At 47.3% G+C, this 27,707-nt stretch overlaps 1 protein-coding gene across 1 annotated transcript in view; it reads right to left on the reverse strand.

Annotated features, from left to right (window-relative positions):
- Positions 1-8,418: 8,418 nt before the first annotated feature.
- LOC148473178 (uncharacterized) overlaps positions 8,419-27,707 on the reverse strand; it is a 99,912-nt gene continuing 80,623 nt past the window's right edge. The window contains exons 12-13 of the mRNA XM_088459957.1: positions 26,517-26,595; positions 8,419-8,587 (exon numbers count right to left, since the gene is read on the reverse strand). Of these exons, the coding sequence (XP_088316083.1) occupies positions 8,560-8,587; positions 26,517-26,595 (107 nt within the window). The 3' untranslated portion in view covers positions 8,419-8,559. The remainder of the gene's footprint in view (positions 8,588-26,516; positions 26,596-27,707) is intronic.

Consider the following 27,707-nt stretch of genomic DNA (forward strand, 5'->3'; position numbering starts at 1 on the left):
ATTGTTTTTTTTTATTTTAATATGCTGGAGAACTGAAGGCAGGCATAAAAATAAACGATATTTATATAATTCATCTGGTACATCTGCACCTTTTTGGGAACTTATTGGAAACAGTGAACGTAATTTCATAAAGGCTACTGTAGATGGCGCTTTCTTCTCAAATACCTTGTGTGTATGTAAATACACTAATGAACCATAACACTAAAACTTCTGACAGCTCGAGTGAAGCTGCCTACACACTTACCGATTTTTTACACGATTTGGCCGATTCCGATGCATCGGAACGACAGATCGTGTAAATAGTGCCCAAATCGTGAGTCCCCACTCACGATCACGATGCGCGTCCCCACTGGTCGCACAGCACATCGGCAGATCTGCCGTGCTGTAGGGCAGATCTGGCAATCTCTGACACAATGCACTGGAAAAAAGTCACAAAGTCGTTTGAAGATGGACCAAATCGTGTGCAGAGCTGCCGGGGAGGAGTTTCAAGGGGGATCGTGTGCAGATCGGTAAGTGTGTAGGCACCTTTACATGTTACAATGGCTCCATGAAAGGTGCTATTATATGTTTGAGGTAGAAAATAAACAATTCTTGAAGTTGATGTGTTGAAAGCAGGATAAATGGCCAAATGTAAAGATCTGAGTAAATATGACAAGGGCCAATTGTGATGGCTAGATGACTGGGTCAGAGCATATCCAAAACGGCAGGACTTGTGGGGTATTCTCGTTATTCAGTGGTTAGTCCCTATCGTACCTACCAAAAGTGGTCCAAGGACAACCGGTGAACCGGCCACAGGTTCATGGGCACCAAAGGCTCATTGATGCACGTGGGCAGAGAAGGCTAGCCAGTCTGGTCAGACCCCACAGAACTTCTGTAGCTGATTGCTGGAAAGTTGCTGGTTAATAGAAAGGTGTCAAAACACACAGTGCATTGCAGCTTGCTCCGTAATGGGCTGCAAAGCCGCATACTGGTCAGTGTCCATGCTGACCCTTGCCATGGCCTGGTCTGATGAATCATGTGTTCTTTTACATCATGTGGACAGCCAGGTACAAGCGTGTAATTTACCTGGGGAAGAGTTGGCGCCAGGATAAGCTATGGGAAAAAGACAAGCCGACAGAGGCAATGTGATGCTGTTTTGCTGAGAAACTTTGGGTCCTGGTATTCATGTAGATGTTTACTTTGACACGAACCACCTACCTTAACATTGTTGCAGACTAAGGGCCTGATTCAGAGTTAGGAATAGAGAGAGATCTCTCTCTCAAGTGATCATCTTGGTGAAACCATGCTACACTGCAGGTGGGGAAGATTTAAAATGTGCAGAGATTTATATTTGGGAGGGAGGTGTCCAAACTGACATCTAAAGTGCAGTGTAATAATAAATTGTGCAGTATTTGTGAGCTACATGCAAAAGCAGCCAGTATTTACACTACATGCAAAAAAATTTATGTATTTACACCCCTTGCATTGCAACATGGTTTGCCCAGGTACATAGTTAAGTGCTATCTCTCTCTCTATTTCCAACTCTGAATCAGGCCCTAAGTACACACCTTCATGGCACCGGCATTCCCCGATAGCATTATCCTGCTGAAAGAGGCCACTGCCAACTGCCTAAATTGATTTGAGCAACTATTTTTGTGTACCTTTCTATCATAGCCAGCAGTAACTTTTTCAGCAATTTGTTCTACAGTAGTTCTTCTGTGGGATAGAACCAGACCGGCTAGACTTCACTTCGCACGGGCATCAATGAGCCTTGGGTGCCCTTGATCCTGGCCCCGTCCACAGGTTGTCTTCCATTGAATACTTTTGGTAGGTATTAACCACTGCATACCAGGCACACTCCACAAGACCTGCCGTTTTGGAGATGCTCTGGACCCAGTAATCTAGCCATCACTATTTGACCCTTGGCCATTTTTCCTGCTTCCAACACATCAACTTCAAGGACCGACTGTTCACTTCCAGTCTAATATATCCCACCCCCTTGACAGGTGTCATTGTAACAAGATGATCAATGTTATTCACTTCACCTGTCAGTTTTTAATGTTATGGCTGATTGGTGTATATCTATGCAATAATCAATGATAGCAATCATGTCTCTCCTGTGCAGTACTGGAAAACATTGTATAGTGACCAGACAGCCAATTGTTACAATTTTACTGTTTTATAGATATGATAGATATGTTCACTAGTATGTAGAAGGTGAAGCCACCATTTTGAAGGTGTGCTCTCAGAACATTCAACCACGGTGTCTGGGCTTGGACTGATTAATGTGTGCTGAGCTGCATGTTTACAGTTGGAGAATTGGATATCCAGGGAGTGACTTGTGATCTTAACAAAGAGACACCTCCACTATTTAAATAAATTAATTTCCTAGATTTTCTTTATTTTATAGATGTATTAAAAGACAATAACGTTAATCCTGTAGGCACTAAAAAGTTAGATCATAATATTGGCTGTAAAATGTTTTGATAGGACTTCAATATAGCAAGTACTGGTAATCAGGAATAATGATAGTTTTTCATGCAGCCTTTGGGGGACACTCGAAACTCCATGGGGTATTAAAATAAAGTGCAGGGTGCCTGGATACATTAAATTAATTGTCTCCTCCCCTTCATACCTGGGTGGCTCACTGGGAACTCCAGTTTAGTTAAGTCGTCCAGGATCAGGACGCAGTCTGTTTTTTCTTTTTCCTCTTTCAGGTTTTATCAGATTTTTATTTTATCATTTTATGGCATTTATGTTAATTCAATATCTTGAAAGCAGGGGCATCTTATGAGGAGTGGGATCGTATGCACTCTCCATGCAGGCACATACCTTGCTCCAATGCATGATCACTATAGACTGTCACTGCCAAAACAAGTAGTGCCCAGCACCTCCAGCCATCAGGACAGGACCAGTGCCACGCCCTATGGTGCCAAGGTAAGTGGCTCCACCCTGCTTCTATAGTAGAGAGATGAGTTGCAAACTGCGGTTCTGCCCTTCACTGGGTCCTACACAGGGGAAACAGGTGTAAGGTGCTGATTTGGCTTCCCACTTGCCAAGATTACCAGAAAAGGCACAGATGCCATTTTCAGTGAGCAGTCAGAATGGCAGGAGAGGTAAATGAGACGGGCAGCAGCATTGAGGGTAGATTGAAGTGAAGAGAGGAAGGCCAAATGATTTGAGCAAATGAGGTAGCCTGTTCCACATGGAGAGGATCAGGTTTTGTAGGGGCCTGGAGTGAAACTGGGCGAACTCCACCATATCGAAGGTGGACACCATTGATCCCAAGGCCTGCATTGCAGTGAATTGACACTCTGCAATTGTGGAGCAGTCTGCATAGTCTGTGCGGTATTGCTGAAATCTTGGCCGCCGTTAGGAAAATTCTCTGAACTGGAGAGTGCAGAAGGGCTCGCAAATCTACCATCTTTTGAGTGGGCGTTACGGAAGATTATTTCTAACTGATCAGGCAACCATGTATTCGAAGAAAGGCAATGGTTACCTGTAGATGGCGGTGAAGTGTCTCTGGGGAGCCGGCCAACAGCAAGAGATCGTCCAAGTATGGGAGCAGTCTGATCCCTTGACGACAAAGAGAGGCCGCCATAACTGCCATGATCTTGGTAAAGACCCGGGGGACCGTTGAAAGGCCGAACGGCAGAGCCTGAAATTGCTAATGTTGCTGTAGTATAGCAAACCGGAGAGATTGTTGATGAGAAGGCACTATATGTATATATAGGTAAGCGTCCTGATTGTCTAGAGACACCATAAAATCCAACGGCTAAATAGCTAGGATAATGGAACAGAGGGTTTCCATACGAAACCTAGGCACCCTGATAAACTTGTTCAGAGATTTCAGGTTGAGGATAGGCCGATGATACCCATTGGGCTTCTGAACTAGGAAAATGGTAGAATAGCCCTTGCCCCATAGTGAGGAGGGCACCCAAATTATTACTCCTGAATTCAGTAAAGACTGAATGGCTTTTTGGAGCAGCAGGGACTTGGTTGGGTCTGATAAAGGTCCTGTGTGAAAGAACGGCTTGGGGGGGGGTGTCGCCTCAGGATTGAGGTGTATCCGTGGGAGACCACTTCCCTTACCCAGGCATCTGACTTGGTCTCATACCAAACCTGGGCGAATTGAATTAGTCGGCCTCCCACCCTGGGAGAGGCACGCCCCGTCAGGCTGTACAGTAGGCCTGTCCTCAGACTTGGCAGGTGGACGTCTAGTAGCCCAGGCCTAGGCTTGGAGGCCTTGGCTGATGTCTGCTGTCGTGGAAAGGACTGACCCTTGGCTTGTCCTTGAGGGTGAGAGGACCTAAAGGATGATGTCCGGGGCTTTGTATTACATGCAGATGGCAGGAACGCCATCTTGGAAGCTGATTTTCAGGAACGTAGCCAAATAATACGGCGGGCCACTACTGAAGTGGCAGATATTCTGGAGGCCAAGAAAGCCATATCTATAGCTGCTTCACCTAAGTAGGCTGTATCTCTAATGTGAGATACAGTCAGGTGCATAAACATTGGGACATTGACATAATTTTCATATTTTGGCCTCTATTCACCACCACAATAGCTTTGAAATGAAACAAACAAGATGTGCTTTAACTGTAGACTTTCAAATTTAATTTGAGGGTAATTCCATCCAAATCAGGTGAACGGTGTAGGAATTACAATGGTTTCTATATGTGCCTCCCACTTTTTAAAGGGGCCAAAAGTAATGGGACAAACTAAACAATCCTAAATCTAACTTTCACTTTTTAATACTTTGTCGCAAATCCTTTGCAGGCAATTACAGCCTGAAGTCTGGAATGCATAGACATCACCAGACGCTGGGTTTCATCCCTGGTGATGCTCTGCCAGGCCTCTACTGCAAATGTCTGCAGTTCCTGCTTGTTCTTGGGGCATTTTCCCTTCATTTTTGTCTTCATCAAGTGAAATGCATGCTCAATCGGATTCGGGTCAGGGGATTGACTTGGCCATTGTATAACATTCCACTTTTTAGCCTTAAAAAACTCTTTCGTTGCTGTTGCAGTATGCTTCGGGTCATTGTCCATTTGCACTGTGAAGCGCCGTCCAATGAGTTCTGAAGCATTTGACTGAATAAGAGCATATAATAGTGCCCGAAACACTTCAGAATTCATTCTGCTGCTTTTGTCAGCAGTCACATCATCAATAAATACAAGGGAACCAGTTCCATTGGCAGACATACATGCCCACGCCATGACATTACCACCACCATGCTTCACTGATGAGGTGGTATGTTTTGGATCATGAGCAGTTCCTTTCCTTCTCCATACTCTTCTCTTCCCATCACTCTCGTACAAGTTGATCTTTGTCTCATCTGTCCATAGTATGTTGTTCCAGAACTGTATTGGCTTTTTTAGATGCTGTTTGGCAAACTCTAATCTGGTCTTCCTGTTTTTGCGGCTCACCAATGGTTTACATCTTGTGGTGAACCCTCTATATTCACTCTTGTGAAGTCTTCTCTTGATTGTTGACTTTGACACATATACACCTACCTCCTGGAGAGTGTTCTTGATTTGGCCAACTGTTGTGAAGGGGTTTTTCTTCACCAGGGAAATAATTCTTCTGTCATCCACCACAGTTGTTTTCCGTGGTCTTCTGGTGTTGCTGAGCTCTCCGGTACGTTCTTTCTTTTTAAGAATGTTCCAAACAGTTGATTTGGCCACACCTAATGTTTTTGCTATCTCTCTGATGGGTTTGTTTTGATTTTTCAGCCTAATGATGGCTTTCTTCACTGATAGTGACAGCTCTTTGGATCTCATATTGAGAGTCCACAGCAACTGATTCCAAATGCAAATGTCACACCTAGAATCAACTTCAGACCTTTTACCTGCTTAATTGATAATGAAATAATGAGGGAATAGCCCACACCTGTCCATGAAATAGCTTTTGAGTTGATAGTCCCATTACTTTTGGCCCCTTAAAAAGTGGGAGGCACATATAGAAACCGTTGTAATTCCTACACCGTTCACCTGATTTGGATGTAATTACCCTCAAATTAAATCTGAAAGTCTGCAGTTAAAGCACATCTTGTTTGTTTCATTTCAAAGCCATTGTGGTGGTGAATAGAGGACAAAATATGAAAATTCTGTCAATGTCCCAATATTTATGCACCTGACTGTATGTAGGACAGCGGTTCCCTCGAAACATCAGGGGAAAATGTCTCTTTTAGGGCCTCTGCCTAACTCTCAATGGCTTTTGCCAACCAGGCCGTAGCCTAGCAGGACGATTAATAGCTCCTGTAAGAGAGTATATGGATTTATGACAAGTTATAATAAGTCTAATCTGTAGTCTCCTTCAAGGAGGTTGCAGTATGAAAGGGTAAGGTGGCAGTTTTAACCAGACGTGTTGCATGAGAATCCACTGCTGGGGGGAACTTCCCATTTAGCACAATCAGTAGCTGGAAGAGGGTAAAGGGAACTGTACCGTTTTGGAATTTTAAACCTTTTACCGGGCATATTCCAAGCTTCACTCATGTGATCAGATAGCTGGTCAGAGTGAGGAAACTCTGATAAAACTACCTTTTGTCATTTAAAAAAAAAAGCACGTGTTTTTTCTTAGGAGCGGGTTCATCCTCTTCTATTTGTAAAATACTTTTAACAGCTCTCACAAGAGCAGGTATATTTAGTTTAGAGTATGGCTCCTCTTCTCCTGAGACAGAGTCAGAGTGAGAGACTGGGTCTTCTGCCTCCCCAGATGATATCTCATAATCAGATAACTGTGTGGGCTGGGAAGATAACAGAGCACATTTAGTAGGCTTAGTAGGTAAAGGCTTTACTTTTTGCAGCATCTGCTGAAAAACCGTAGAGGTATTAGCCAAACTGTGTACTGAGGTATACAGTACGTCTACCCATGGGGGAGGCAAAGAATTTGCATTGGGTACCTGCTGTGGCCATCCCACAGGGGGAGTTACCACGGGGACTGCTATGTGGTCCACAGGTTTTGCCACATGCAGCCCAGGGTGGGTCCTGAGGGAGACACACCGGGGCTGAAGGGCCTGAAGCTGTGTAACAATACAAAGACTCTCCTGAATGAGGTCCTCTGTGGCTAAGCCCACTGAGCAGCACAAGACAACAGAGTAGCAGTAGCAGCATCAGGCTGCTTGTTTTTTCCTCTGCCAGACAGCCACAAGAATAATAAAATACACAGTATGATACAGTGCAGTGAACACTCTGCAGTATGTATATGGCAGTGTAGTATGCAACCGCGCTATATAGTATGCGATAGCCCTCACAATTATATAGGAGATGTGAGGTACAATGAACCTCCAATACCTTAGTATGTCAGGGTATAGTATAATAATGGAAAAGGTATAAGCTGACAGTATAGAAAGTAGAGATTAGCGCTAGCATAAGTCACATACATACGCAGAAAAACATTACATGTCTGCAATGGGCACTAAAATCAAACTACACACACCACAGTGGCTGATAGGATATAGCGCTGTATGACCTGGCCCGTGGTAGAGGTATACAGGGAGACTGGACCCAGCGTTCCCACAGACTTGCTTGCATAAAAATGGGTGCTGAGCGTCTCTGAGAGAGCGGAGGGTGAGGGAGGGGAGGGTGAGGGAGGAGCAGCCCAGGGAACACCAGGACCTCAGTGAAATGGCGCCCTGGACTGGGGGAGGGGCTGCAGGGAGAGCGCCTTCTCCCCTTGCAGACATTAACCACCGGGTCCCCTGGCCTCTACCTATGCCCTGCGCCAGTGAATTATATGCCCTGGTGGTCTAGTGGAGTCGTGGCCGCACTGGTGTCCACATCAGTGCCTCCGGTCTGTCTCCTGAGACCATAGGTAAGACTGTGCAAAAATACAGGTCCCCGCGAACCCCCTCCCCTGAATTCCGGGCTGCAGTCTGGGGTCCGGGAAGCATGCTAGCTAGACCCCCTCGGAGCCCCGCCGGGAGTACCTAGCACAGGCTTGGTGTCACAGCGCCGCAGAGGGGTGATGGGGCGGCAGCTGTTGGTGTCTGGTACTCCAGGTCACACCTACACCCCAATGTCTCCCTGTGGAGCCCTATGGACCCTGAAGAAGAAATATGTGCAGCACTCTTATTGCTCTTCCTTCTCAATAAACAGATTAATTGTACAATCACATGATATACAGGAGTTAGAAATTAATTTACATCCAAATTGTTAAGGTAACAGGATGTCTTTGCTTAGCAACAAGAGTGTCAAACAGGTGGCATGATGGACACTGTTTTTCTGTCTTCTATTTAGTGCATAAGATACTATTTTGTAAATATCCTATACAATGTAGATACCTTGCTAGTGAGAGGTTTACTTTAATATTAGGAACCAGCATGGATATTACTCTTGTTAAAGCTGTGTTTTGAAAAGAGAAAATCAGCAACCTGAGCGCCATCAAATTGTCCGTTATTGCTGAAGGGAGGTGATACAATCACAAATCATATATATTGCAGAAGTTTATTTTGTTTAAGCAATTTACACAATCTCAATCATGCGATATTTGGGAGCCAAAGAAGAAAACTGCCCCACAAGTATTAAAAAGTGTAAGACCAAAAATTCAACATCTTCGTTTCCAGGAATGGCGTCATATATTTTAGTTGTAGCAGAGCTTCTTGTAGACACTAAAATGAAGATCAATTGTAGGTAAAGTTAGAAAAGCAATACAAAAAGCATCTGAGGTGATAAACTTAGCTAAAACAAGGCAATTTAACTATCACTCACAGGCATTTTACACCTTACTAATATTGTATCACGCTTTAAGGCTATGAATGAGCTAGCTGTTTCCAAGGGTTAGTAAAAAATCAAGACGAAAAAAAGTATGCCTGCTGAAAATTGATACATGGCAAAGACAGTACAATCAGTAATAAATACTTTGCATTCTTTATTACTTACTCTACTACAGTTTATGGTTTCTACTGTGAAAAATATATGACTTTTGTATATGTTTCCACTAAATAAACACAATTCTGAATGAAAAAGTAAAATCAATGTATTTTTTTTCACTTCTATGTAGGAGTGTACCAAAGCTGAAAAAAAAGGTAGACTACCAGTCAAGGGTCCACTGCTACATACTTCTGTAATGATATATTAGTGCAGCTCAACACAATACTGCTGGCCCAGATGTTGAGGCCTAGGGACTGGTATCCAATGCGGGCGGATGGAGGTTACGGTGCCTTGAGAACAGCTTGGGAACTTCTGGATTAGCTTGATTTTTACGATAGCATAATTGTAATGTGAGATTTCTCATTAAATAGTTTGTTTTTCATACGATTGCATTTGCTTTACAGTGATTATCATTTATAGCACTGAAAATACACATCAAGCGCAAGAGATTTATACACCCTTTTTTATATATTAAAATATACAGCATGTGTCTACCTATCTGGTGAATCGTTCAGTGAATGAACAGTTAAGGGAATTCTGTTAAAAGGATGTTGTATGTAGAATAAACATAAAAATAATTTTGAGACATTTGAACCATCATCATTACCATGTCTACTTCTAAAATACATTTTTCTTTTAAAGTTTGAAGTAATAGAACTTTATAAGCAAAACAAAAAAACAGGAGATATGCAGAAATTACCAGTGAGTAAAAACACAAATCCAGCAAATTAACACACAAAAATATGAGATATGGTAAGAACTTACCTTTGTTAGCTCTATTTCTACGAAGTCCATAGGGTTCCACAGGATACCTTGGGGTATAGGTGTGACGTCAGTCATCGGGCACCATAGAGTTAAGCTTTCAGCCTCCCAGGATGCACTAGGGTCCCCCTCCTATACCCCGCCCCCGAGCCAAGGCACCTCAGTTAGTTACCAAGCCATAGGCCGGAGGAGGAGAAGGAAGAGAGAGAAAGAAGATCTGGATACACACAAGAATCACACTCTCACCAGAGGGAGACGGAAAAACCGGTGACCAGAACAAAGCTCATCTGCAGCACAGGTGCGACAGGACGGGAGTCCTGTGGAACCCTATGGACTTCGTAGAAATAGAGATAACAAAGGTAAGTTCTTACCATATCTCATATTTTCTACTTCAGGGTCCATAGGGTATCCACAGGATACCTTGGGGATGTCCCAAAGCAGTATCCTTTAAGGGTGGGGACGCTCCTGTGCTGAAAGGAGAATCCGCCGCCCGAAGGAAGCATCCTGAGAGGCGAAGGTGTCAAACCTGTAATACCTCACAAAGGTATGGACAGAGGACCACGTAGCAGCCTTGCAGATCTGGACTGCAGAGGCACCATGTCGAGCTGCCCACGAAAGACCCACAGACCTAGTGGAATGAGCCTTCAAAGAAGGAGGAACTGGCAGACCTTCATGAAGATAAGCTTCAGAAATAGCCATACGGATCCAGGCTGCCAAAGTTTGCTTTGAAGCAGGCCAACCCTTTTTACGGAAGCCATAGAGGACAAACAAGGCGTCCGACTTCCTAAACGAAGAAGTGCGGTCAACATAAGTCCTTAAGGCCCGCACAACATCCAAAGTGGCCTCACTCACTGAAAGGCCAGGTGAGTTAAAGGCCGGAACAACTATTTCCTCGTTAACATGAAACTGGGAAACAACTTTGGGAAGAAATTCAGGCCGAGTGCGGAGCACTGCCCTGTTCCCATGAAAAACCAAGAAAGGGGGTCTACAAGAAAGAGCCCCTAAATCAGAAACACGTCTGGCCGAAGCAATGGCCAGAAGGAAAACAGTCTTAGCTGTTAGCCATTTAAGATCCACTGAGCCCAGTGGTTCAAACGGCGGTCCCTGGAGAGCCCTCAGGACCACAGCCAAATCCCAAGGCGCCACAGGTGGAACAAAGGGCGGCTGAATGCGGAGAACACCTTGCATAAAGGTGCGCACATCCGGGATTGTAGCAATCCTACGGTGAAACCAGACAGACAGGGCCGAAACCTGTACCTTCAAAGAAGCAAGGCGAAGCCCATGATCTAGTCCCGCTTGTAGGAAGGCGAGTATCCGAGACAGACGAAACTCCAGCGGTGCATAACCTCTCGGTCGACACCACTGGAAGAACGTATGCCACACGCGATGGTATATCCTCACGGAAGACGGTTTCCGAGCTCGTAACATGGTACGCACTACAGAGCTGGAAAAACCCCTGGACCTCAACATGGCTGTCTCAACAGCCACGCCGTCAAAGACAGCCGAGTCAGGTCCGGGTGAAGACAAGGACCGTGCGACAGAAGGTCCGGTCGTAGCGGCAACTGCAGAGGACTCTCCACGAACAGACCCTGAAGGTCTGAGAACCAGTGCCGTCTGGGCCACGCGGGAGCTATCAACAGGAGCGTCCCTCCTTCCTGTTTGAATTTCCGGATTACCCGTGGAAGGGAAACCGGAGGAAACAGGTAAGCGAACTGGAACGTCCACCGGACGGACAGAGCATCCACCAGAGACGCCTCTTCGTCTCTTGTGCGAGACCCGTACACCGGCAACTTGTTGTTGTGCCGGGACGCCATGAGGTCGATCTCTGGAAGACCCCACTTGTCCACCAGCAGTTGAAAAACGTCCGGGTGCAGGGACCATTCCCCCGGATGAACGTCCTGGCGACTGAGAAAGTCCGCCTCCCAATTTAGCACTCCCGGTATGAAGACAGCTGATATGGCCAGAAGATTGCGCTCCGCCCATACCAGGAGCCGAGACACCTCTACGAGAGCCGCCCGACTTCGGGTTCCTCCTTGCCGGTTTATGTAGGCCACGGTGGTAGCGTTGTCTGACTGGACCTGCACTGGGCGACCCTGGAGAACCCGATGTGCCTGCTATAGAGCATTGAAGACCGCACGGAGTTCCAAGATATTTATTGGAAGTTCCGCTTCTGTCGGAGTCCACCTGCCCTGGAACAAGTGTGGACCCGAAACTGCTCCCCAGCCCCGAAGACTGGCGTCCGTTGTCAACAGGACCCAATTTGGTACCCAGAACGGAAGTCCCTTGCTGAGATGGGTCGTCTGCAACCACCAGGCAAGGGACAGGCGAACCTCCGGGGTGAGCACTATCGTCTGGGACTTCAGAGACTGAGGCAGCCCGTTCCACTTGGACAGGATCAGGTGCTGCAGAGGTCTGGAGTGAAACTGGGCGTATTCCACCATGTCGAACACCGATACCATGGAGCCCAGTAACCTCATCGCCGAGTGTAGAGACACCCGGCGGCTGTGCAGACAACTGCGCACCCTCGACTGTAAGGCAGAGATCTTTTCCCCGTCACAAAGATCCTTTGCTGTCCCGAGTCCAATAATGCTCCGAGGTGCAGAATCCGCCAAGACGGGATTAGAGTGGACTTCTGCCAGTTTATTAACCAGCCGTGCCGTTGCAGTAGCGCAATGGTCAGGTCCAAGTGGCACAGAAGGAGCTCTGGAGATCCAGCCACTAATAAAAGGTCGTCCAAGTACGGCAACATGCGGACTCCCTGCAGCCGCAGAGAAGCCGCCATGACCGCCATCACCTTGGTGAACACACGCGGTGCTGTCGCCAGGCCAAAAGGCAACGCCCGAAACTGAAAGTGGTCGCTGCGGATTGCAAACCTGAGGAACTGTTGATGGCGCAAAAGAATAGGGACATGCAGGTAAGCATCCTGTATGTCCAATGACACCATGTAGTCCCCAGGTTCCAGCGCCAGAATGATGGACCGTAGGGTCTCCATCCGAAACTTCGGCACCCGCAAAGACTTGTTGAGAGCTTTGAGGTTGAGAATCGGACAATACGACCCATTGGGTTTCTGCACCAAAAAGAGATTGGAATAGAAACCCTGGCCCCTCTGGGAGAATGGAACAGGCACTATAACTCCAGCCTGGAGCATAGTGTGCAAGACCTTCCGCAGCTCCGTGGCCTTGTTCCGGTCTGATGGTAGACCCGTGGTGAAAAATCGAGCCGGGGGTCTGTGCCGGAAAGAGAGGGCGTACCCGTGGGAGACCACCTCGAGAACCCAAGTGTCTGTCGTGGTGACCGACCAACACTGGGCGAACTGCAGCAGGCGGCCTCCCACTTTGGGATCCCCCAAAGGGAGGCCCGGACCGTCAGGCCGCAGGCTTGTCATCTGGCTTAGGGGCCGGACGTCTGGTACTCCATGCCTGCTTCCGGGGCTTGGCCGATTTCTTGGGACCAGCCAGTCGGGAAAAGACTGTGGTTTGGGCCTGCCCTGGGCTCTATAAGACCGAAAGGACGATGGTCCTGAACCAGAAGGAACAGCGGCCGACGGGAGACATGCCGATTTGGCTGCCGCCAGCGTGGCCACAATCTTGTCCAGATCCGGACCGAAGAGAACTTCTCCGTTAAAGGGCAACGCCTCCAAACACTTTTTGGAATCAGCGTCCGCCTTCCAGGATCGCAACCACAAGGTGCGACGAGCAGCCACCGCTGCTGAAGAAATTAGAGACACCAGGGTACTAATGTCTAAGGCCGCCTCGTTGATATAAGTGGCCGAATCACGGAGATTACCAATCAACTCCGCGTGTTCAGCCGGACAGTCGGAATCGAAGGACGCCTCCAACGAATCCGCCCAGCGCTCCATAGCTCTGGCAACCCAGCAAATGGCCATAGCCGGCCGCGCTGCCCCCCCCGCAAGGGAATAAGCGGACTTCAGGCAGATCTCCACCTTGTGGTCCGTAGCATCCTTAAGGGAGGACATGGATGGCATTGGTAATGTGGCACTACGGACAAGACGTGTCACATGAGAATCCACCTGTGGAGGGGATTCCCACTTAGCAAAATAATTATCCGCGAACGGATAAGCCACCGCTAGGCGCCTCTGCGGCTGGTATCGCTTGCCAGGCTGTTTCCACGCCTCCTCTAAATGGTCCATCAACTGACCCGAAAGAGGAAAGACTGTGGCGTCACCCTTCACATCCTTAAAAAAGGCATACTTGGATTTAGCCGCTGGGGGAACTTCGTCCTCAATCACCAAGGCTGTGCGGACCGCCCGAATAAGTCCAGGAATATACACCTTGGACCTAGCGTCTGCGTCCTTAGTATGGAGAGGTTCCTGATCGTAAGGATCCAGAATCTCCCCATCATCAGACGTCCCTTCGTCATCCTCATAAGGAGCCGACAGAGACGCCACCGGCCGTTTATGTGGCCGCATCACAGCCTCCCCCTGCAACACATCCGACAAGTGCTGTACAGAACTCGTCAGGGAGTTAACCCACGCCGGCTCCTGAGAAACCGGGAGAGGGGAAATAGGGAGACTGCGGGGTACCACCAATTGTCTTGGGAAACCCTGCATGGGTGACGACACCACTGATTGCTGGGACAAACCCAACTGCGTAAACGCGGGCTGCGAAGCTAACTGGCCCGCTAAGGTTGTAAGCGCCTGAGCGAAACAAGCCCAGGGCGGCTCCTGTACCGGTGCTGTAACCGTAATAGGCCGCGCCATTGACAAACACTGCCGGCAGAGGCCCTCCGCGCTACCCTCCCCCTCCGCTAAAGGTACTTTACACGTAGTACACTGTAGCCGGAGAGGAAAGTCACTTTCAGACATGATGGTACAAAGTATGTGACCCCTCTCACCAATTGTTTTTAAAAAGGTGACAGACCACCCTGCAGCACCGCACCGCAAGGGCTTTAGCAGAAAGAACAGGGACAGTAATAAAGCTGACAGTCAGAAATGGAAAGTACAGGCAGCAGCGCTAGCACAGTCACATACAATGCAAAGAAACTCAATTCCTGCACTAACCAGCACTGATAAATCAACTACACAGACACAGAGTCTGGTAGGACACAGCGCTGCATACACAGACCTGACCACAGAGGAGGAGAGGTATGCGGGGGGCCCCAGACCACGATGCCTCCGTCCAGACTTCCAGCAGCGTTCACCATGCGTTCTGGAAGATGGCCGCCGAGGAGCAGAGAGGAGGCTGGCCTGGGGGAGGAGCGCTGCCACAGGGCCAGTCGGCGTGTTGCAGAGAGGGCTGTGTGCAGCGGGAGAGGCGCCGGCTGTGAGACAGGGAAGGCGCGCTCCCCTGGCATGCATTTAACCCCCGGGACGCCGTGGTCCGCTGTCCCAGGGGGGTAGTGGAAGCGCAGGTTATATACCTGGCTCCACGCTGCAGCCAGTCCCCAGGGAGCCCCCTGCCTGGGGACTCTGGACCATGTAACAGCGGGGACCCACCACGGGACCCCGCTGCTTACCTTGCTGTCCCCCTTGATTCCGGCCATGGTCCAGGACATCTGGGGTCACCGCTAGCTGTGACCCCAGATGCTCACCAGCATCCCCGGCATTCTGGTACCGGCGGGGGTGTAGGGAAGACAGCATGGACGTCAGGACTGACTGTCCATGCTGTACATCCAGATGTGCAGCCACAGCTGCATGCAGAAAACTTCAGGGGCTCTTCTTAGCCCCCACTCCAACAGGTGCACCCGACTCCGGCCGGGCACCAAACTAAACTGAGGTGCCTTGGCTCGGGGGCGGGGTATAGGAGGGGGACCCTAGTGCATCCTGGGAGGCTGAAAGCTTAACTCTATGGTGCCCGATGACTGACGTCACACCTATACCCCAAGGTATCCTGTGGATACCCTATGGACCCTGAAGTAGAAATCAGACTTCTTTTGATTGTCAGATTATGTAACAGTGATCGCAAAATACGTGCTATAGCACGTTTTTACGCGCTACAGGCAGAGGGGGACTCAAGATTTTTAAAATGTCCGGGTACCGCAGGACCAGTGGCGGAACTGTGGGAGACAATTGAGTCAGCTGTCGCCGGGCTCCAGCCCTGAAGGGGGCACCTCCGCTCCTCCATTGTCTCCAGTTCCATGTCCTCCTGCTTGCAGTGCTGTTACAGAGTACTGCTGAGCTGAGTGCGGATCTTTAATCTGCCGGGCCGGTTGACATTGCCTGTCAGCCCAGGCAGACTCATGAATCTGCAGTACCACTGCCGGCTACTGTGCTTCAAAAACTTGCATTCCGCTGTGTAAAGCAGACTGGAAACTCCCGGCTCCTGTGTCCCCTCACACAGCCTCCACCGCCTGTCAATTACCATCTCCTGCCTCTGTGGATGTACATTGAGTTCCCCGCAGGAGCAGTGACAACAGGGCCCCTCTCCTTCCGCCGTCTGTACAGTGTGCACCAGCATCAGGAATTAGAACATGACCCCAGCCTCCTACAGAGCAGTAGTTCCTGGTGTCAGCGGCCAGCCCCTGGCGGCCGGCGCGGTCTCCCTGCTGCTGCCCTGGACTTAGCACTCAGTCAGAAGACGCCTCTCACTTCTCCCCAGAGCAGTGAACCACTAGCAAGGACCGGGGAGCTGCATAGAGGACGTCTTCCTGGTAAGTCCCTTCTCACTACTACTCCTGTCCCCTGCTTCCCACTAACTACTCCTGCCATCCTGCTTTCCACTACTCCTGCCCCTGCTTCCCACTACTCCTGCCATCCTGCCCCTGCTTCCTACTAACCCTGCTATCCTTCCCCCTGCTTCCCACTAACTACTCTTGCCATCCTTCCCCCTGCTTCCCACTAACTACTCCTGCCATCCTGCTCCCTGCTTCCCACTTCTCCTTTACTGCCCCCTGCTTCCCACTTCTCCTATCCTGCCCCCTGCTTCCCACTACCCTTGCCATCCTGCCCCCTGCTTCTCACTACTAATCCCATCCTGCCCCCCGCTTCTACTACTCCAATTCTGTCCCCAGCGGCTTCGGAGTGTATGGAGCTTGTGCACCAAGGGCTGGCTCTGTTGGGGGGCAATAGGCTAACCAACCCTGCCCCCTGGCCCACCCTAACCATTACTCCCGCCTACAGAACATACCTGTAACCCGTCCTACCCCAGGCCCCCTTTATATACAGTACCCCCCAGCCCAGAGACATACAGTACCCGCCCCACTCCCTGGCCCCAGAGATGTGCACTGAATACCACACCCCTAGCCCCGGTTACATACACTATCCACTCTACGACACCCCACCCCCATAACTAGGGACATACACTCCCTACCCTACCTCCCCGCCAACCCAGGGACATACATTATCCACACTATCCAGGCCAATTTGCTTGTTTTATTTTTTTTCCTGTCGGGTCCAATGTCTTTTATATTTTCCTGCGGTAGCTAAAGTGCTTTTTTTATTTTCTATTGGTGTCAATGTGTTTGTTTTTTTGTTTTGTTCTTCTGGGGCCAATGTGCTTTTTTTTATCCTGCGGGGACCAATGTATTTCACTGTTTTATTTGGGGGCTAATGTGTATTTTTTTTTCCTGTGGGGGCCAATGTGTTTATTTTTTTTCTTGTACAATGATTTTCGTCTGCGAATGCAGTTGAGTTGCACGGTGCATGCTTCGTGGTCCGAGCGATGCTGGCATCTAAAGACTAAAAAGCATGTAGAAATAGTGTAATAATAAAATAGTCCAGATGCACCTCCAGTGCTACATGTATACAGTATAATTTATACATATATAATACTTGCAGGGGTTCGGCTCTCCAAATCTCAAACAGATTAACTGACTGGGTGCCCTCCGGGTGGGATTGTAGGTACACAGCAGGGAAGCACGGTGGCACTCACGTTTTTTTTTTTTTTAGAGAAATAAGTGCAACAGCCCACTTGAATTCAACGTTTCGGTAATTTAAACCTTCATTCCTGATGAAGGTTTAAATTATCGAAACGTTGTTTAAGTGGGCTGTTGTCCTTATTTCTCTAAAAAAACACACGTTAGTGCCTCCGTGCTTCCCAGCTGTGTGTGTGTGTGTATATGTATATATGTATATATATATTTAGATTCTTTTTTTCCCGGTAGCACTTTTAAGTTTTTTTTTGGGGGGGGGGGGGGGGGGGCGCGGCACCAACACTTATCTTGCCTCCGGGCAACTGGGATGAAGTTATGCCACTGCGCAGGACACACTGTCACTGTCTTTCCAACCCCATCCACCCTGCCCCGTTTGCGCCCTGCATCTACCAAACTTTGTGCTGGACCTGGTCCTGCTCTTGTTGCGCGTTGGTTGACAGCCAGGTATTTGATTACCTTTGGACGTGTTTGGCTGAAGCTCCCGTCCTGGCTTGTGATTGGCAGGGTGCTGCTGTAGCTCAGAGCTGTTTTCTCTGCTGCCGACTCTATAGTGTCCAGCACGGAGGAACCGCCGCTGCTAGCTGTGCCTGTAACCTCTCCCGGCAGTCAGCTCAAGAACAGGAGGGAGGTTGCTGGATGCTGCCTTGGACTAACCGACGTGGTGGTGAAGGAGGAGCTGCATTTCACTGCCGAGGGGGGATGAGAAATTTGACTGTAGGCGGGGTCTAGGTCCACCAGTATTCCGAGCAAATGTGTTTGTCTCGGCTGGGAGAATAAAGGCTTATAACACCAAGGGTGAGCAAGAACTATAGTGTGGCATCCCAACTTCTCCCTGCATCTCCACACAGGGAATCCCCAGAAACCAGTGTGCCACACAAAACGGGCACATGTACAATGCATCAACTGTACAGCCTCATAGCTGGGCACGTGTATTGCAGCCCTATCCCTGGATACATGCACAGTGCAGTCCCATCCCTGGGCATATCTACCCTGCATTTACTGTGCTGCCACTATGCTTGGTAAATGATACTTACAGCATGAATGACTATCGTTCCCATTAGCTTGAGGGCAGCTAATAGGCCACATCCCTTACAACAGGGCCATGTCCCATTGAAGCGCACGTGCCTTCACCGCACGCAGGTGTGCACTCGGTGATCAGCACCCTGCCCTAAAACATCCTAAAGTGAACACTACCAATCACTGCGGCGGCAGCATCTCCTATCTAATCATAGTCTGAGACCTCCGTCCTTCTCCCCTCTCGGGTGTCAGAAGGGGTCCGGCTTTCCGCTCCCATCAGCCGCACTCCGGACAGGACAACAGGCATGGGGCGAGCAGAGATGAGCACCCCGAAGGGGGGCCTCACATACACCCGATTTCTGTAGTAGACTGTCCCCTTCTCCCAGAGACACCTAATTGGTAAGATGTATTTTAAGAGTGTTTCTTGTTTTTCTCATCCAAATAAATGTTTTAATTTTGGATTTATGCTTATTAAGACTGGTTAAGGCCTCTTTAATCTTAGCATCAGCATTCTAGAAGCAACATCTGGAAATGGTGTAAACTACCTGGGATAAGCTTTTTGGAGTTTAGTACATAGGGATCATATTGTACTCCACATAATAATGTGGACTGGGATCTGCAGCGCTATTTTGCATTTTGCCAGAGATTTCTGTGAAATCTCCTGCATTGTGCTTTTAGCATAGGAACAATACATAAATATATGCAGAAACTGCAGTATCTGTATAATTGTATGTAAAGAACAGCTTGATACATAGGCCTCATATAGTCTCTGCTCATTTCATATGTTTTATTGATTTGGGTGCTGTTATGGTCATGGGGGCTAGGGGGAGATCCCAATAATGACACTAATGGGATGGGGAAGATTATTGGGTGTTTGGTGACGGACTTTCCATTGTATACAGTATGTGTAGGGCATGTGGGGTGGTTTCATTGCATATGGGGAGCTCAAAAGCATAAATTGTGATGGGACCCAGAAACTGGAGTAGGACCCCAATTTTGTAACATGAGGGACCCACATTTTTTTCTGCTTGGCGCGATCACTGTATATACACATATATACAACACACACACACACACACACATATATATACAGTGCCTTGCAATAGTATTCACCCCCTTTGCATTTTTCATATTTTGTTGCCTCACAACCTGGAATTAAAATGGATTGTTTGAAGGTGTGCATCATTCATTCACAGAACATGCCTACAACTGTGAAGTTCTGTTTTTTTTTATATTGTGAATCAAACATTTAGGACTACATAACAGAAAACTTCAGCGTGCATAACTATTCACCCCCCTAAAGTTAGTACTTTGTCGAGCCACCTTTTGCGGCAAATTACAGCTGCAAGTCGCTTTGGATAAGGCTCTATGAGCTTGCCACATCTTGCCTCTGGGATTTTTGCCCATTCCTCAAGGCAAAACTGCTCCAGTTCCTTCATGTTGGATGGTTTCCGCTTCTGAACAGCAATCTTCAAGTCTGACCACTGATTCTCAATTGGATTGAGATCTGGGCTTTGACCAGACCATTCCAACACATTTAAATGTTTCCCCTTAAACCACTCGAGTGTTGCTTTAGCAGTATGCTTCGGGTCATTGTCCTGCTGGAAGGTGAACCTCCGCCCAGTCTCAAATCACAGGCAGATTGAAACAAGGTTTTGCTCAAGAATATCCCTGTATTTAACACCATCCATCTTTCCCTTAACTCAAATCAGTTTCCCAGTCCCTGCTGCTAAAAAACATCCCCAAAGCATGATACTGCCACCACCATGTTTCACTGTGGTGATGGTGTTTTTGGGGTGATGGGATGTGTTGGGTTTGCGCCAGACATAGCGTTTTCCTTGCTGGCCGAAAAGTAAAATTTTAGTCTCATCTGACCAGAGCACCTTCCTCCATATATTTGGGGAGTCACCCACATGCCTTTTGGCAAACTCAAATCGTGTGTTCATATTTTTATCACTAAGTAATGGCTTTTTTCTGTCCACTCTTCCAGAAAGCCCAGCTCTATGGAGTGTACGGCTTATTGTGGTCACATACACAGATACACCAGTCTCTGCAGCTCCTTCAGGGTTACCTTTGGTCTCTGTGCTGCCTCTCTGATTAATGCCCTCCCTTGCACGGTCTGAGTTTTGGCGGGCGGCCCTCTCTTGGCAGGTTTGTTGTGGTACCATGTTCTTTCCATTTGATGATGATGGATTTCATGGTGCTCTGGGGGATCATCAAAGATTTGGATATTTTCTTTATAACACAACCCAGAATTCTATTTCTCAACAACTTTGTCCCTAACTTGTTTGGAGAGCTCCTTGGTCTTCATGGTGTGATGCCTCTTGCTTAGTGGTGTTGCAGTCTCTGGGGCCTCTCAGAAAAGGTGTGTTTATACTGACAGATCATGTGACACTTCACACAGGTGGACTTCATTTCACTAATTATGTGACTTCTGAAGGTAATTGGTTGCACCAGAACTTTTGAGGGGCTTCATAGCAAAGGGGGTGATTACATATGCACATGCCAATTTTCAGAATTTTATTAGATTTTTTTCTCATTTCACTTCACCAACTTAGACTATTTTGTGCAGATCCATCACCTAAAATTCACTTTAAAAAAATAAACAAACAATGTAACAAAAAAGGTAAAAAGCCAAGGGGGTGAATACTTTTGCAAGGCTATATATATATATATATATATATATATATATATATATATACATATATATACATACACACACACTGTATATACATACATAAAGAAGTTCTAGAAGGCTACCCTGCTGCTCTGTCACAGCTCCGTAGCACAGGTTTGGAACCTATTTTCCTCCAGCAACCACTCCAATCACCTACTCCCCCCCCATTTCCCTCAGGTCTTAGCATGGGTGTGGGTGAGTACTAAGTACAGTACTAAGGTTGACAGTCAATAGGTCGACAGGATTAAAAGGTCAACATGTGTAAATGGTCAACACATAAATTGTTGACACTTAAAAAAAAAAAATTAACCCTAAACCTAACCCTCCCCCTTGTACCTAAATCTAGCCTAACCCTAACCCTCCCAGAGGTGCCTAATCCTAACCCTCACCCTCAAATGTTTAAAAAATAAAACAATTTGTGTAAATTTTTTTTATCCCTGCGGACCATCCGGTGTCAATCTATTAATTGTCTATCTTTAATCTGGCTACCCTTGGCATGGGGCTGGTGTAGTTCCAAGTCGGCTATCCCCGGCAGCCATCTCCCACAATGTGTCGCTGTGCTTTCAACCTTCTGTCCACTTCATCCCAAATCAGCACAATGAGGTCTTGTTATTTTAATCAAAGATAGTTCTTACACAGCCTGGAGGTATGTTTTGGGTCAGTATTTAGCTGTAGTACAGTGGTTCTCAAACTCAAGGGCCCCCTACATCAGCGATGGATTGCCGCGATCCTGCAACCCGGCATCGCAGAAATCCAACATGTTGGATTTTCCCGATATGACGAGCGCGATCAAAAAATTATCGTGATCGTCAAATCGGGTACATTTAACATGTAAAATTTCAGCGAACCTGCGATGGATGGCTGTACATCTATGGTGGCCAGTCGGCATTTCCAATCGCATTGCGACGATCCGTTGCAGATGTATGGGTAACCCTTAGTTCCCAGGTCACCTAGCAGGTGCACAGATGTATTCATTTAATACTTGTCAGTGAGTAAAGATCCATAGATGGAGCCAATTACCGTATATACTCGAGTATAAGTCGACCCGAATATAAGCCGAGGTACCTAATTTTACCACAAAAAACTGGGAAAACTTATTGACTCGAGTATAAGCCTAGGGTGGGAAATGCAGCAGCTACTGGTAGTAATCCCCCCTCTGGTACTGTCCCCAGTAGTAATCCCCCCCTGGTAGTGCCCCCAGTAGTAATATCCACCCCCTGGTAGTGCCCCCAGTAGTAATATCCCCCCCTGGTAGTGCCCCCAGTAGTAATACCCCCCCTGGTAGTGCCCCCAGTAGCAATATCCCCCCCTGGTAGTGCCCCCAGTATTAATCCCCCCCTGGTAGTGCCCCCAGTAGCAACATCACCCCCCGGTATTAACCCCCCCTGGTAGTGCCCCCAGTAGCAACATCCCCCCTGGTAGTGCCCCCAGTAGCAATATCCCCCCCTGGTAGTGCCCCCAGTAGTAATACCCCCCCTGGTAGTGCCCCCAGTAGCAATATCCCCCCCTGGTAGTGCCCCCAATATTAATCCCCCCCCTGGTAGTGCCCCCAGTAGCAATATCCCCCCCCGGTATTAACCCCCCCTGGTAGTGCCCCCAGTAGCAACATCCCCCCTGGTAGTGCCCCCAGTATTCCCCCCGTTCCTGGTAGTGCCCCCAGTAGCAACATCCCCCCCCTGGTAGTTCCCCCATTATTAATCCCCCCCCTCTGGTAGTGCCCCCCCAGTAGAAAGAAATGTAAAAAAAAAAAAAAAAAACACACTTACCTGTAACCCCGCTCCTGGTCCCGACGCTGCTACAGGCTCCTCCGCCGCTTTGCATAATGGGAGAGACGTCGTCTCCCATTACCCACTGCGGGAGCCGGAAAATGGCTCCCGCAGTGGGAGCAGCAGTAGCCGCTGAGAGTCTGACAGACTCTCAGCGGCTGCTGATTACACCAAACACATAGCTGCCGGCTCCGGCGGCTGTGTGTTTAGCAGTGTGTAGTGCTGACCGAACTCTGTCCGGTCAGCGCTACACACGCGGTGCAGGCTGTGTCACAGTGACACAGCCTGCACCGCGTCCCGCATGGTACGCTACTCGGCAGCGTACCATGCGGGCTTGACTCGAGTATAAGCCGAGGGGGTGCTTTTTCAGCATAAAAAATGTGCTGAAGAACTCGGCTTATACTCGAGTATATACGGTACTTCACTTTTGATTCTATGAGGAGACCTGGGAAAACATGCACTGTTTGGAGTCCTGAGGACTGAGTTTGAGAACATATGCTGTAGGATGATACCTTGACCAGAGGTTATTAAATGGCACTGCAAAATGCTGTGGTGTCCTTTTGGTTCAGGATGCCCATAACTCTGTATTAGTTGACTCTGAATCGAGCAAAGAGCCCCAGACTATCACTTCTCTCCTCCATGTTTGAAAGATGGTGTCACAGAGGTTTATTTACTAAGCAAGCCGCTGTTTCCCGGCACGTTGAAGCCCAAAATGTAAAAAGGTTATGCTTTCAATAGAGAAACGAGTGTGTTTCCCTATTAAAAGCATTGCACTTTTAAGTTTTGGGCTTAAGCATGTCAGGAAACAAAAGTGCAACTTAGTATATAAGCCCCACACACTGAGGAACCATCCTGTCACTTACTCAACGGCATTGAAAAACCCTGTGTGATGAACTTACAAATTTTGCATCATCGGGCCATACACTGGGATGTGCTGGGAAGAGCAAGAGGATCATAGATGAGAGATTTGTATTGCAGCTACCATAAGCATTATTAGCAGCAGGTTCCCGAGGCTAGGGCACTTGTACATATTTCCGCAGCTTCTATGCGCACTTCACCCCAGCTGCGACGAGAAATGTCATTTTAGCACAATGTACCCCATATATCCTGGGCTTCTGTTTAAGCTTCCTCGCCGTGGTGCCCCGTCCGAGAACAGCACTGACTTCCATGGGAGGTGCCTCCTATTCACTGAGGGAGTGTGGCTGAGTGGGAACATCACGCAGGACGGAGTTCGCCTATGGTTACTAACCATTGATGTTTTTGTTATAAGGTTGTGTTTTTATCATTTGATGGTGGCGGTCTGATGTTTGCCACCATCGAATGTAATTCATTTGATGGTGTTACAATGTTTTTGTTTTTAATTATTCCTGATAGCTATGATACCTATACCTCCCCTGGCTCCTTCTTGGCTACAGTATCTGCATCAGGGCATCTTCATGGGTCCATTGGAGGCTGTCTCACTCGCTCTCTGCCTCAGACATGATACTGCTCAGTCCCTAACTCCCTCCCCTCTCTAGGCTGCTGCTAAGCAACAGGGTACACTGGCTCTCTGCGACAGTGAGAGGCAATCAGAGCGCAGCCCGTGGCCCTGCAGCAGTCACTCACACAGCATAAGTGTTTTATGTGATTTTCTTCATTCCTTGCCTCAGTTTCAGATGCTCTGTTGCTGTTTTAGCACCCTGACCAGCTCCTATACAGCAGCTTGGTGCCAGAATTTTTCTGTCACTTGCTTTACTAAAATCATCACTGTTCGGCTCCCATTTGTCATAGATAAATGGTTCATACACCTAAACCTTCCTCGACCAATGCTGTATACTGTATAGAATAGTGAAAACCCATTCAGTGGTTCAAGAAATTAGCTTGAACGAACAAACAGACCCCTAAACCGGAGACTTTATTTTATATATAGAGATAATTGTTTTATTTACTGCATTATTATTCAAGCCCCAATCAGTTAATCTGTTTTATCTATAAATTGTGAGTTGATGAATGAATCTTCTAAAGGCCCCCCCATACATATTGCGATTTTTTACACAATTTGGCCATTTTCGATCAATCAGAATGACCAGTCATATAAAAAGTGCTGTATGTGGATGATCACGATGCAGAAGCGTGCCCCCGACGTCGTACATAGTCGTCGCTTATCAGTTGAACCTGTAGAAAGATTTCGACATATCGTACACGATTTGACACACATTGTTCCATGTGTGTGCATGATTAAGGATGCGATGTACGATGGTCGATTTGTTGACAATCTCCCTGGCCACTCCCTTGCTCCATAAAGGCAAGCCAAAAACAAAGCAGAGCAAAATAGCAATGTACAGAGGGCCTGATTCAGAGCCGAACGCTCTGACCAAAGCGCTCGCTCTGAATCAGGGCCCTCCTCCATGAAAATGGAGCGGCCTCTTGGACGCTCGCATAGCTGTGGGTGACCACCCACAGCTATAGCGAGCGTCCATGATGATGGTCGCGATGGTCAAGACTGCGGTAGGGTCTCGCTGCCGCAAGCCCTGGAGTGATTTTGACTCTATCAGAGCCAAAATCACTCCCACTGACATCACTACTGATGTCAGTGGGGCCGGCTTCAGACGGTAGGCGTTCCCATGGGAACGCCTCCGTCTGGCAGCCACGCCCCTGGCACGCCCACCAAAGGGGGCGTGCTATCAAACAACATCGACAGCACGCCCCCTTTGGTGCGAGACCCGGAGCGACGGCTACCCCGTCGCTATCCGGGTTTCACGCATGCGCACGACGGAGCTCCCTCCGTCGTGCGCATGCGCAGTGGGGCAACATAGACCCGCTTGCGAGCGTCCTGCGCTAGCGAGCGGGTCTGAATGACCCCCAGTGTTCAGCAGGTATAAAGCAAGCCTCATTAGTCACAGAGCAGAATGTGTTCAGACCTAAAATGGCACCTGGCTTTTATACCCCTAATTAAGCCCTCTCATTAAAATTCCAGCAGATGAATCGTGAGGTTGTTTGCTGCAAACGATATATCATTATGATCTGCAGTCATTTACGACCCATCTATCGTTTGTACAATCGTTTCGTGTGTGGGCAAAATATCGTATGACCGGGAGAGTTCAGGAATTCCAGGAAAATCGCAAACGAGATTGGATCGTTTGCAAAATCGCACCATGTATGGCTGACCTAACAGTGAAAAAAAAAAATATTATTGTACTGCTGTGTGACACTTTTGCAAAAATATATCTGTCTCACAAAATGTATAATACAATAGTGTTAGTTTAAGGAGGATAGGAGTAATTTTTCAGTATGAAATTCCCAGCTGTTACAGCTCTGATAACACTCAGTAATGTCAGTGCAGGCTGCATACTTTACAGGATGTTTATGTAAATACTGCTATCCGTGGGATCCAAGTGAAGTTAAAACTCATACCTACGAATCAGCAAGTTATGTGGTTGAAGATTGATCTTTCAAAACTAACTAATTTTATTGCACCTGGGATGCCAGCAAGATGAACAGGGCATGGAATCGCCAAGGCAGCAGACTTGCCTATTATAGTCAGTCCAACTCACCAGTGCAAGTAAGTGAACATAGAAGGCTCATCCATGACTACTTTGTGTTCTCATATATAGGACCTGTGATTGTTCACTGTACCTTGAGTCGGTTCTTCTGCTCAATTGTGGTGAGTTGCACATTTGTGTAAATTCGTAGTTAACTCTCTGAGGCAATGGCTCTATGATGAAGGAAACAGTTGCAAAATTGTAAAACTTTCTCTAAAAAAGTCAAACGTGAAAATATCCAATCAATTAATTTAGTATTTACAAACAAGTTAGATGTTGTACTCTTGCTCCTTAAGAGTTTAAAGCAATTAGATATGTAATATAGCAAATAAAAAATAAATCAGAGACAGAAATGCGTGATCCTTGATTCCACTATGGTGGGAATTCAAAAAGCCATGATATCCCGTTTTTGCACTTTATAGTGTGTAAAAGTGAATTTCGGGTGACATTTTTTTTGTCCCATTCAATTCGCCCACAAATTAATGCACGATAATTCTTCATAGGCTATAATGCACATTTCTGTTCACCACCTCCTCAGCAGGTGAAAAGTTGGGGAAAATCCCTATTTTAAGATAAAGATGTCAGAACCACTTGAACACCCTCCTTAATGACTAATTAGGCAAAACAAAATTTAAACAGCTTAATTTGGCCAAGAATGGGATAGGTATATCGGGGTGCCATAGGAATAGGACAGGTGGTTTTTTTTTTTGGTTGTTTTTTTAAGATTGCAGGTGGGTGTTATAGGCATATTTTGAAGGCTTTTGAAAAGTGGCTTAAAATTATACAAGTATACACTTATATGCTTTTTATGCACCTCCAATATAAGTAGAACATTATTTTACTGTTTTAGAAACATGCATATGAACAGCCATTTGACACAATTTAAAAACCCAAAATACTTTTATTATGGCCACTAATAGACTTCTATACTATATTATCCTATTTCAGTTTACCTTTTTTTGGGGTACAGATAGATTTCCCCATTTTCACCTATACTTATTGTGTGTAAAACCTGCAAGAATTATCGTGCGTATGCTGGAAGATGACTTTTTGAATTGAGCGAAAAAAGGGAGCGGGCATGCAGACGAAAAGAGAAATAAACGGGCGATAGATTCGATAAGTTAACGCATTACAAGTTTATGTTTTATCGCGCCCCCAAAAGTCTTAAAAAAAATTATTGCGAATGATAAATGTATCACTGCCTTATAGGCAAGTCCTTATACTATACACCACCAAAGCAGTGCGGTGAGGATGAGAAGTCAATTTTAAATAGCAAAATGTACAT

Source organism: Taudactylus pleione, unplaced genomic scaffold (genome assembly GCF_031769625.1).
Source record: "Taudactylus pleione unplaced genomic scaffold, aTauple2 ptg000959l, whole genome shotgun sequence".
Classification (NCBI taxonomy): Eukaryota; Metazoa; Chordata; class Amphibia; order Anura; family Myobatrachidae; genus Taudactylus; species Taudactylus pleione.